The sequence below is a fragment of the Drosophila virilis genome, chromosome 3 (genome assembly GCF_030788295.1).
Source record: "Drosophila virilis strain 15010-1051.87 chromosome 3, Dvir_AGI_RSII-ME, whole genome shotgun sequence".
Lineage (NCBI taxonomy): Eukaryota > Metazoa > Arthropoda > Insecta > Diptera > Drosophilidae > Drosophila > Drosophila virilis.
The window spans coordinates 14279959-14293169 of NC_091545.1; the positions used below are offsets into that span (position 1 = coordinate 14279959).

At 32.1% G+C, this 13211-nt stretch overlaps 1 protein-coding gene across 9 annotated transcripts in view; it reads right to left on the minus strand.

Moving 5' to 3' along the window:
- Positions 1 to 6024: 6024 nt before the first annotated feature.
- mub (poly(rC)-binding protein mub) overlaps positions 6025 to 13211 on the minus strand; it is a 94581-nt gene continuing 87394 nt past the window's right edge. For 5 of the 9 annotated variants that reach the window (XM_070208500.1, XM_032435047.2, XM_070208501.1 and 2 more), the window contains 3 exons: positions 11225 to 11309; positions 10858 to 11125; positions 7519 to 9620 (listed from right to left, as the gene is read on the minus strand). In XM_070208500.1, the coding sequence (XP_070064601.1) occupies positions 8924 to 9620; positions 10858 to 11125; positions 11225 to 11309 (1050 nt within the window). In that variant the 3' untranslated portion in view covers positions 7519 to 8923. Of the gene's footprint in view, positions 6451 to 7518; positions 9621 to 10857; positions 11126 to 11224; positions 11310 to 13211 lie in introns of those variants that run through there. The other 4 variants (XM_070208505.1, XM_070208504.1, XM_070208503.1 and 1 more) reach the window with 2 other exon arrangements.

The window sequence follows — 13211 nt, forward strand, 5'->3', positions numbered from 1 at the left end:
ATTGAAATGTTTTGAGATTGTGGGGCAATCAACATTCCGATTTGGCACGCATTTTCAAAAATATATCGCATAGTAAGTATATTTAAAGTAAAAATACAGCCACTTCATAAATATTATTGTAAACTGAAGCCAGCGTTAAATTTATCAGCTTCTCTGATTGTTTATATCTTAGTTTAGGTATTGTTTTTTTTTTGTTTGGTTTTTGTTGCTGTTTTAAATAAGCTCCTTTTGCGCAATATGAACTTTAAATAGCTGTCAATGTTATTGGCTTTAAAATGAATTCACATAAATCTGCGTATTGTTGAAATTCGTATAATTCCTATGTGTTGTTCCCCCCAAAAAAGCAATTTTTACATTGTGTTGTTGTTACTGTGCTTTGTTGTTGTTGTTGTTGTTGTTGTTGATTAAAAGAAAAACTTTTGGCCAGTTGTTGTATGTATTTTTTGGTTGAATTGTTTGTTCTTTTAGTTGTTGTGTTTGGCACAATTATGCAATACTTTCAATACTAAGTGTATGTACATAATACATTAGTACTTGGTTGTGTTAGTCAGCTACCAACTACCAACAACACTGGGGCTGCCTTAGTTATGCTTGTTGTGTGTTTGTTTTTATTATAATTTAATCTTATATTTTAAATATAAGTTGATCCCAATTGTTCAGTTTTATCAATTTTACTCTGCATTTTTATTCTTTTATTTCACATTCAAATAAAAGACAGATAGAGACACTTAACAACTAATTTCTCATTGCTAATTTACGAGTACTTCAAATTGTTTCATCGGAAATGCAATTGTCTTTATAGTGTTTCCGCTTTAAGTTTATTATTAACTACACGTTTTCTTTTCATTATCATTTTAGTTTTAATAGATTTTACACATATACAAACACATAATAAACAGTTTTTAAGTTCCATGCATGTGCAATGTGCTAATAATGTTTTTTAGGTTTTTTGTTTTTCGCCAATTACAATTCCAATTCTGCCAGCCCGTAAACAATCTCTAGAGATATTGTCTGTCCAATGAACATGGTAGAAAGAGAGAGAGAGAGAGAGAGACAGTGCATGCTATGTGTTTTGTTTTTCCGTTTTGTATATGTATTTGTGTATATATATGTACGTATGTATGTAGTTAATCCTTTGCTCTATATAATTTACTGGTTATATGTTGTATTTTATTTGTTATTTTTTTTTTTAATTTTTTTTTGTTTTTGGATTTTGCATTTTACTTTAATTTCAGAGAAACCTTAGCTGTTTCGTATATGTATTTACTGGCAATATGCATGCCTTCTATTTTCCTTTTTCAATTGCTTTGATGAATTGGAATACACGTAGATACTTTTTCTTCTTGGCATTGAACCATTCACTATAATGCTGCAACAAAATGTTATACGAATAAATTTTTATATTTTTTTTTATCATTATTTGCTTTCACTGTCCGCGCCAAAGCTTTGGAACGATCGCGAACGATATGGAAATCGAGAAAATGCTCAATTCACCACATGCAGGATAGACAAATCTGAACTCAAGACATTTCGCATACTATCTTTTTCCTATCATCTAGTCATGTTCTAGGCTAAGCACAAGGCCCAATGATGCTAGCTGAAACAAGCACTCAAACATAGCACTTATCCTGTGAATCAAAGGCTAAATATATATTAAGATTGGGTTTTGTAGAAAAGAGAAATATTTAGTATGGTTTTTGTAGTACAGAAAAAAATAAGCTTTAGAAATCTATCAATAGTCAGGATTCATCCTCTGAATCGAAGGCGAACGTGAGACCTTAACAATATTAAATAAGAATAATTATTTGGAAATCTAACAAGACTCAATCAAGCAAAGGATTAATCCTGTGAAGCATAGTTCTATAAAAATTCAGAGGGAATTTATCAAAAGTGAATTGAATAAATATTGATAACATCTACTATCGAGGTTTTATTTTTCAATCAACTCGAAAAAAGTAACCTAAAACTAAATTGTTTAATGATTAAAAGGCGCACCTTAGCTGAGTTGGCTACAATTTATCACTATTCTTATCTCTCGCCTTTAATCCTTATATTTTCTAGAACAAATATATTCTACATTTGCAAATAATGTATGCGTGTTTAGGCGCCAGTTTCAGCTAGTGTAATTACACAATTGAGTACGTTTCCGTATTGCCTGCTCTATGGCGAATTACATGAGTTTTCAGTTAAAGGTTTTTCTTAACGATTTCTAACACCAATATTTAGTTAATAAATTTGCATATTTCATTTTTTTTTTACTTCAACCCGAATTTACCGCTGTGGTTTCCAACACGATTCCGTTTCATATGTTGTCTAAATTAAAAATTCATCTCGTACAATTTGTTCACTTTTCTCTCTTTGGATATTAAATAAGAATATCTAAAATACCTTAATTATAAGCTTCTGTTTTGTTTTGTTTTTCTTATTTTTTTTTATACCTTCTTCATTTATGTATATGTATATAAATATGTTTGCTTTTGTTTTCATTTTTATCTTTTCCTATATTTGCATTTTAACAATTATTTTATATACGTTCATCTATCCACCATTCCGTATGTCAAGTGCCTTAAATGCTTTTGTTTATCCACATATTGTGTAGAATTATTTATATTTTTGTTGTTATATTTGTTTTTGACATGTATTGTAAAACTGTGAGCAAATACATTCAAGTGATTTGTAATTACACTGAGAGAAACATTTATCTGTGTGTTGTTTGTGTTCTTATTAGTGTGTGTATATTATATATATTGTTATTTTGCTGACTAGTTTTTTATATTTCCGGATAATTTATCGGGTTTCGGTGTTTTAAATTTTATTTGTTCAAATACTACTTGCAGCTAAGTTTATTACATAAATTTACCATGTAAATACATATTTTTTTTTGTTGTTTTTTGTCTTTTGTATTATATGTTTTTCAAGTACTATAACGGGCAACTCTACACACTGGATGTTGTTCTTGTTATTTTTGGTTGTTGAAACTGGAATAGCTTTGAGCAATTTTGGGTCATATGTCTCTAAAAGGGATAAGTTCTTTATGTCGAAAGGCTTTTGCAACCTCCCTTCACATACATTCGTAAATATATATTTAACTAAATATGATACATTAATCACATTGCCAGCCTCTTAACACGCAATGTTGAAGCAGGGAAAGTTGAGAGGAAATGTTGAGAGAAACGCTGTGGAAAGGTAGAAAACTCACATGCCATATAATATACACAATGCTAAGTGCTATTGGTATTCATTTTTTTTTGTCGAGTATCTGGGGCAAGAAGAAATTTGCTTGGTTTGGTTTTTAAGGCACCATTAAAATTGCTTTTCTTACACGTATTTTTCCTTTGCAAATTTACAAGTTTTCAACAAATTGTATTTAATAATTTACATACACATACACATTAATTAGTAAAAATTCATTTGAAATTGTTCTTGTTGCTGTTTTTCAGCTATTTTAAATGTAGTTCCCTTATACACACACATGCACATAATTCATTTATCCCTTTTGTTACTGTTATGGTACAAATAGTCCCAGTTACTATCCGCAGTTAACCCGTCAACGTGCGTCCTTTTATTATATTATTTAAGTTTTTTTTTTTTTTTTTGGATTTTCTTTTTGTTTTATTTAGTTGGTTTGTAACTTGCGCAAAAAATTTACTAAATATTTCAAATACAATTAAATACAAGTGTACATAATAATTAATTTAATATATGTATGTATATTTATATATAGATATATAATTTATTTATATATAGATATACGGTTTTGCTTAACGTTCATTCTTTGTTTAATTATTTGTTGTTGTTTCAAAAATGATTGCTTCAAATTGTCATCAGCGAAATATTTGTCTCTAAAATCACGAAATAGTTTCGCTTGATATTTTGCTGCCTGTGTTACACATTTTGCTTGATCCGCATTTTTGTTTTTGTTTTTTTTTTTTGTATTTTTTCATGTTAGTTTTTAGTCAATTACAAGTAGAGAGTGTGTTTCAGTTAACAATAATGTATTTATCATTATTATAATTGTTTTTTTATGCTATTAACAATTTCCTGTAATCAAGTTTTGCTTCATAAGTGTTTTTTTTTATTATTATTTATATTATAATGCAAGTATATAGATAGGGGAAAATAAGAAACACATGCTCTTCTTTTGCTAAGTATTCCATGTCTTCTCCCACTTTGCAAAATAATTGAATTAATGAAATCTTTTAATTTCAATTCCATTAGCCCACAATTTGTTCTCATAGAATTGTTGCAGAAATTAATTATTTTTTGTTAATTGTCAATTAAATAATATATGTATTTTTGGGATATGTTTGCCATTATATGTTTTGTAGTTTGAATAATTTCATTTGCTGATGATTAGAATAATTTGTTCGAATTTGAATTGGTTTATTTTTGACGTGGATATGTATGGGTATTTTTTTATATTATTTATTTATATAAATTTGTTTTGTATGTATGTTTCTTATGCATTAATTTAATTTGTATAATCAAAATTTGACACATATTGTCGCCTGTGGGCGGAGAGCTCACGTTCGAGCTGCCGGCTCACAAAGTATTTGCAACAAACTTTTTAACTATCTTACGGATTGATGTCTCGGCTACAGGCTAAACTAACACACATATAAATTGTAATTAATATTTAATATGCTTATGTATGTGTGTTAGTGTGTGTGTGTTAGTGTGTGTGTGTATGTGTGTGTGTGTGCATTGTTACTATTGTGGCTTATAATTATTAACTAATTTTTGTTTAACAAGCCACAGTAAATTGTTTGCTCTATTCTTTTTTGCTTTTTAGTGCCCAGCCTAGAGAACTAAACTTATAAAAAAATTAATTTAAGTAAGTTTAACATTGAAAATCAGTTTATTTTTGATGTTTTGTTGTTTTGCGTATAAATTTAACAGCTAATAAAATAAAATTATACTTTAATTTAAGCATAATTGCAATATTAATAAAATTAAATCCATTTTTCTCATTTTCTCATTTAGCAGAAAAAGTCTTTTTAATCGCCGCAAATGTGCTTAAGCATTATTATTGTAATTTAAATTTTGACACTTATTTTAACGTTTTCGCTAAAAACCAAATAATAATAAAATAAAAAAAAGCGTTGTCTAACAAATATATAAATTTGGCTTCAAATGTTACGATCAGTTTTTGCTTTCTTTCGCGTTCAACAAATTATAGCTAATTTCGAAAATTGAAAATCAAGTTGTATTAAATTTAATTTAATTTAATTTAATTATTTAATTATTCAATAGTTTTTATATTATGTAGTTTAATCAATAAAATGAATTAATTTTGTCCTTCAGTCTAAACATATTCAAAAATCACAAATACAATTTCGATAACAATTACAATAATAAAAATAATAAAATTACAAATTATGATATCAATTAATATATGTATTTATAATGTAATCTGTGCAGCGTTATATTTATATGAATCGATGTAATTCATATGAATATAAGCAACAAACACATGAAATTTATGTCGAAAATAATTATTCATTTATTTGTTTTTTTTGTTTAGTTTTGTTTTTTTTTTTGTTTTTGTTTTTGTTATGCTTGTCTCTTTGCTTTGTTTGCTTGTTGTTTTGGCCTGGCTTGGCTTGGTTTAATTAAATCTTGTTATACCCTTTTTGAGTTTTATAAGTGTATTTATTTATGTTTTTGTTTGCTTTCTTTTTTTTTCTTTTTCTCTTTTCTTATTTGGTTATGCACACGCACAATTACTTGGCTTAAGATTTAACTGCATTTAGAAATTTGTTGTTGTTTCTTATGATTTGTTTGCTGTATTGTTGGTTAATATTTGTTTATTTTATTTATGTTTATGTTTTTTGTTTGTTTTCTGCTTTGTTGCATTTGTCTTCATTTTGACTAAGCTTAGAATTAATTGCTGTTCTGTTCTTACTTTGAGGGCGCGCTAACTGTGTAGTTTGGCGCCCGAAAACGGTTTTAACATAAGGTTAATTTTTTATTTTTTGATTTTAAACTTAATAAAAAATATCATAATTAATAAGAATCAATGAATAAATATAACGTGTATATATGCTTACATGTTTGTATGGGCGTGGATGTGTGTATATGTGTCTGTAGATATGTGGATGTGTGTCTGTGTGGGAGCTGTGTTTCTGTGTATGACATCTGATGCTTTATGCTCCTTCTTCATGTGATTTGACCTTGTCATATGATTTGTTTACTGTTTTTTATGTTTATGTTTTTTATCTTATTGCTTATTGAAAAATGCCGCTTCCACTGTCAAAGGTCAGTTGTCAATTGCGACAGTTTTTCGGCTCCATTCTATTTGCTTTTTGCTTGTATTATTTATTTTGTTGTTGTTGTTGTTGTTATTTGTTTTAGTTGCGTTGCACTTAGTGTATGGGCGTTTTAACAATTGCACTGGGCGCGATATAATGATAGCCGGGTATGGGCAGTCCAGCGGTCTCCATTGATATTCTGCAAGGTAAGAAAACATGATTTAGAACAGTTCTATTTATGATTATTATTGTATATTTAATTGAAATTAAACAATAGTGCGAAGCTCTACTTCTTATCTATGCCGTAACTTAAAGATGGGTTACTTATGTCTCTGGTATCCAACTACACATTAATTTTTTAAGAATGTGTACCATTTGGATTATATATTTTGTGACTAAGTTACTTTAGGTTTAAGTTACTTTAATAAAAATATATGAAGCTTCCTGTTTCGTTTACGTTCTGTTAGTAGATCTTTAGGAGGAGACTTTTGTAATATTATTAAAAGCTTTCTAAATAAACTCGCTTTATTCATTCAAAAAAAAAACGTTTGAAGCCCGCACTTACTTTTCTGTTCTAAACGAAAGCTTAAATAAAATATTGTTATTAGATTTCATTGAGGTCGTGTTTTTGTTTTTAGTATTTCTTCATTTTTATTACAAACGCAGTTTTCATTACAATTTGCTTTGATTGCATATAAATATGTTTGCTTGTTTGTTGGTTTTGTAATTAGTTTTGTTCGCAGCTAAGAATCGCGACTAAAGGTAAAAAGCGATTTCTTGAAATTGTTAATTTTTTATGGTGTTTTGTTTTTTTTTTTTTTCAGTGTGCCTATTCATGAAAAGTAGTTAGTTAGTACATATACATTCATTACAAGAACTATTATCGATTTGCATTTGACTCGATCTCTACTTTGTGTAAATGTCGTATAATATACGTGTATGTATTTTAAGTTAATTTATGTTTTGTATATATGTATATGATTTGGTTATAAAATCGTAAGCCCGCTTAGCTTAAAAATAAATTTATTACAATTTGTGTCATTTCACTTAGTAAATAATAAAAACTCTTAATCGTACTTATGTATTGTGTAAAAGGGTAGAGAAATTTCAATTTCCAAATACTTTTTTCTTTTTTTCATTTCAACAATCATTTTTCACCAATTTAAAAATGTTTTGGTTTTATTTGCTTGATTATACAATACAAAATAATATTAATATAATAATAATAATAATAACAAATATACGATCGTATAATAAATACAATACAATAATTTAGAAAATACCAAATTACAACTAATCCGAATATGACTTAAAAACAATTTGAAGACTTCAAGTCCAATACATAATAACGTTTCCCGTTTCTCTATAAACTTTACGCTTAACAACATTTACGAGTACAAATGTTTCTCTCGCTGCCTTCAGTTGGCTTCTTTTAAGTGTGTTTCTTTAAAAATTTTGTAGTTTTTTTTCTTAAGCTTTTGTACGCTCACTTGCGTGGATTGCGTCAATTAGAGCGAATTGGTCCATAAAAGTCGTTGTGCCGAATTCTTTTGAGCACAATGCATTGGAATTTGTAGATTTAATTTTTGTTTTAATTTCTCGTTCAACTTCTTTAAGAAGTTTCCTTTTGCGTTCTCGACACATGGCTGAGAAGGGGCTTTATACTTAGGGGCTAGAGCGTAAAATACAATTAGTGCTTAGTTGCTATTTAGAGAAAATATGAATATTTGCTCGTAGAGATATATTGGAGAATGTTTAAAGGGGGAGTGTGATAGGGTCATAGATGGCATCTATATATTTTACAATAAATGTGTGAGAAGGGGATGCTAATATTATATGTGCTAAATATATATATATATATTTATGTATATGTATACTGCTACCTGTTATCGAATTTCGATAGTAAGCGATTCACAAACTATACTTTCAGGTTTTTCTTCTCTGTCTCGGGTTGCGCTAAAATTTGGCAAATTCTATAATGTACGATAGTTGATTTAGTTTATGTAACTATATAAAAAGGGATTAGGGCAAAAGACTATAACACCTATTAGAAGAAGGGTCCTTATGCTGCATTTCACTTGGTCAAAGTTTTTGATTACAATACTTGGGCTAGGTTCATGATTTTTCACTTCTTATAATCATTGTTATTCCTCTTCCTCTGCAATATTCGATACACGATTTTGTTCAAGTGCTTGATCGTTATATATGTATATATATGTGTGTAAATAACTGCCGTATGTGACAGTCTTATAGAATAATTGTTTTCAAAAAACATTAATAGATATATGCGGCATTGAAAGACATAGGCCTGAACTACAAACTAATTTGGATACTGTAGCGATTGGGCCATCAACTAGTTTATAAAAATTGTCTTTAAATTTTTAAATAGTTTTACAAATTTTACACTTTAAGATTTTTGTTTTCTTTTTTCAATTAAATCGTTTTCCTAGAGCAAAAAATTCTTTAAGAATCGTAAACTCTTAAGCTGTCGCTACGCTATAAACTTGTTAAGAACTAGAAAAAGCTAAAACTAACTCGACTATAGGCAAATGATGATCGCATTTTTCTGGGGTATTTTCTTTGAATATTTGGGTATTACTTTTGGGCTGCCAAGATTGTTCGTCTGACTGGGCTGGTTTTTCTACTGCTAGTTGTATTTATATGGCCTACCCCTAGTAGGGATTAAACTTGTTGCGCGCCTTCTCCGACTCGACGCCGGCCTCGGTCTGATGCTGCCTGAAGCGCGAGGTCGCGTAGTGACCCTTGGCACGGTTAACGCCCGTGGTCTGTACCGGCGGTCCGCCGGGCGTGCCACTGTTGCTGCCATTGTTGCCCAACGATGTCAGGCTAAGCAGATCCAAGGCGCTCAGATTTGATAGGGCCGTGAGGGCGCCCGGTTTGGTCAGCAGTTGCAGGGCCGACGCCAGTGGACCGCCGCCCAAAGCAGCAGCCGCTGCTGCCGTAGAATTTATGCCCAGAGCTGCGGCGTTGCTAGCTCCGTTGTTGTTGCTGCTGTTGCTATTGTTGTTGTTGTTGTTGTTGTTGTTGTTATTATTGCTGCTGCTGTTGTTGTTTTGGCTGCCATTTGTAGCATAGTTGGAGGCGCCGTTGCTGCTGCCATTGCTGCTGACCGAGCTGCTGCTGTTGTTGCTACTGGAGCTGTTGTTGGCACTGCCCGCGAGCGACGCCGTTAAACAGCTGTTGCCATTAACACCGCCAGCAACTGCAGCTGCCGCTGCTGCTGCTGCTGCCGCGGCTGCTGCCGTTGTTGTGGCACCAGCAGCAGCAACACCGCCAACAGCTGCTGCCAGTGCAGCAGTGCCATTTTGTGCTGCCTGATCCTGAAGATTGGCCTTCTGCAGTTCAACGCTGTGGATGAGGTACACAGAGAGATAGATAGAGACAGAAAGAAAGAGAAAGGAACTTATGGGATATTGTTGTTTTTTTTTTTCAGGTATTTTTCAAAACATTTTATTTTTGGTGATTTTGTGGAATTGAGTTGGTCAGTTCTTTAATTTTATTTTTTTTTTTTAATTGCTTTAGTGTTTTGTTATGCAAAAAAGGTTAAGGAGGTTTTTGTGTGGAGGAACGGTACGGAGTAAACGGAAATATAGCAAAGTCCTGAGGAGAACTTTTGGGCGCTATGTTTGGTTTGTTGATGGTGGGAGCGGCGTTCAAATTTGTTTTTTTTTATTTTTGGATGGTAGGAGTAGAAAACGTGGTTATTTTTCTAGTTGTTGGACTTGACCGAAACAGTATTTAAAAGTTTTTTAGGATTGAGCTTTAATTTGGTGGGATTTTTGGTTAAGTTTAGTTTGTTGCGGGTTTGGGGAGAGAGGAGCATAGTTTTTATTTGGTTTTTGTTGTTTTTTTTTTTTTGGTTTTTTTTTTTTAATTTCTGTGGATAGGTTGAACTGCAGTTTCTTTTTTGAAGTACCAATTGTTTCAGTTTCAGTTTCAGTTCCAGTTTTAGTTTGCTTGTGTGTGCGAGAGTGCGACGCGTGACGTAGTTTTAGTTGATGCTGTCCATTTTGCTCCTGCTCCTCCTCCTCCTCCTCCAACTTGACTGCTGAGCTGAGACTTTTTGTGTATATATACACATATATACATTGGTATACTAGATGCTAGGTTATATATATTTATATATAGAATTAAAGGTTTATAAAGAAATGTATGTTATGCTAGAGTTTAGAGTTTTCTGGTGCTGAATTGTTTTAAGTTTTGTCTATGCATGAAATTGTGCGTTACATTTCAGTACATTTTGGAACTACATATGAAAAAAGCAGTTAGGTGCTGAATGCGGGCTTACGACTTATAATACACTAGTGTAGAGTTTGAGTTTAAGCTTAAGATTACAAGAGTTTTGAACGCTCTGCCCCAGACTCTACATAAACAAGTATGACTTAAAAAAAAATACTGAGAGACCGAGACGACCGATACGACCGACGACCTCCTTAGACCTTATTTTCTGACTTTGTCAATTTGCAAATCAATTCGACAAAATGCATTTAGACAACAAATACACACACATACACACACACACACACACACACATACATATATATTTATATATTTATTAAATAGTTTAAAGTGCAGAGCGACTCACCTCATATTGATTAAGTATTGGGCCAATGCCACCGAATCTGGATTACCGCTTATGGTGATGGTGCGATCGGTATTGCCGCCCTCGCGCTCCTCGCAATTTGAGATGCGTATCATGGCGCCGGAGATCTGACGTATTTCAGCAATTTTGGTACCGCCCTTGCCAATGATGCAGCCAATCAAATCATTTGAAACTGTCATCTCGTGCTGCTGTTGCTGTGCCCGATTCGCATTGGCCGTACGCAGCTGCGAACCAGCCAAGGCAGCCAGAGCTGTAAAAAGCAAAACCATCGATTTTTAGTACATAACACAAATGCATACATGCAAACGAGAAGCACTCTGCGTAATACCACCGAATTGATGGGACTTACCTGTGTGATTTATACCGCCAGTGCTAGCTGGCGTCATGCCGGCCAGGCCCAAGGCAGCCAAACTGGCTAATGGATTCTTGGCAACCTGTTGGAAAGGCAACTCGACATTACAAACTTTATTCACATTAGTTATATTAGTTGTTATTATGATTATGTTCTTGAGAGAGGTAGTACATGGGCACATATTACTTGATTAGAAACTTTCATGTTTGGATCGGTTTTTGTACATATAAATATGTGGTTAGATATTATCTTTTCGTATGGAACGGGTATCACAACACAACGCGCGTACAGGTTTTAAAAAACGGACGAACATAGAAAACCCATACAAAATATACAAGAGAAATATGAAAAATTAAAAAACTCAAAATAATAGAAACAATAGAACACAAGGACTTGAAATTAGTGTGAATTAAAGCAAAAGCAAATGCAATAAGAGCAAAGCCAAAACAATAACAATTTTGCTTACATATCAGACAAACATTATTAACATTTTGTACAGGTTAGAAGAAACATTTGAATAAGCATTTGTCTCTGTGTGTGTGTGTGTCTTGGTGTGTGTGTTTTGTAGTATTTTGTTGGTCTCGGTTTTGGCAAGTACTTGAAAGTATTCTGGGGCTTTTGCTAATGTACTTGTTGTGTATTTTCTATACTTGTTTCATATGTACTACTACACAATAACGAGTTGGATTTATATTTGAATATGGGATATTTTAGAGCTACACAGACAGAGATCAAATACATTAAGTATGAAATTACAATTAATACTATAACATTGGAGTATTCACAGGATCAGCGTTGACGCTTAGGGCGATAAACATTTAATTACAGTATAGGATATATATAGAAATTACAGTTTTCGCCGGTTACGAAAGTTTTAAATAAATATAATAACTACATTTTGAAATACCCATCACTGGGTCAGTAATATAAGAAATTAAGATTTCTTAAATAGTAATTACTATAAAAACTGTAAGAATGTAAACTTCAGCTAGCTTTAGCTCTGATCTGCAGATCTAATCATCTTTCATGGTCCTCAGAAGTGATGTACGTAGTATTCTTCAGCCAGTCTGTGGCACATATGTACATCTATTAATGTAAACAATCTGCCTGCATGTCATTATTTTCTTAGATGAAATTAAGCAGACTTTTGAATTCCTTGCTGTTCTTTGAAACGCCAACACAGTTCTATTCAAATCAGTTACCAGCAAATGCATTCAAAACTGCAGCCCACAAACCATATTTGTACGATTTGTTCAAGGACTTACATATGCATAGATATTCAAAGTTTTGCATCCGCAACACCTACAGCAAATAACACACACACACACACAAACACACACACACACACGCACGCAGAGCACATCCTGTACAGCTGCAACTATATGCATTATGTACAACAAATACATAAATAAGTATATGTTGGGGAAACGGGGTTTTGGAAGGCAGACACAACATCAAGGCAGCACGCTTTATAAATTAATCAAATCGAATGCAAGATTTGCAAATAATGAATGCATGTTGCACAGATACATCTATATAAAATGCAACACACGAATGGAATTAGGGGAAAAATATCGCGACAAAAAAAAGAAGAGAGTAAGAAAAATCATAAAATATTGAAATGGAATGTTGATGTGTATTTCTGTGTGTGGTGTCCATGAACATGCACATATATATGTCATATATTTGGCATATACAAATGACTATACATATGTGTGGTGTTTTTTTTTTTAAATCAAATATTTATCTAATGCAGAAACAAATAAACATGCACTGTATGAAAATATAGTTTGCTGTGCACTTCTCTTACAAATGGAATGAACTTGCAACTCAATACGAAGAGAGGGCGGGCGCAGGTTGGATGGGCGGGCTGTTAAAGGGTCACAAAACTCGTCATAGAAAGTAGCGTTTGGCATATTAAATAAACATATCTTGGGGCCACAGCACACAGCAGCATGGCTAAAACAATTCACAAATTATATTG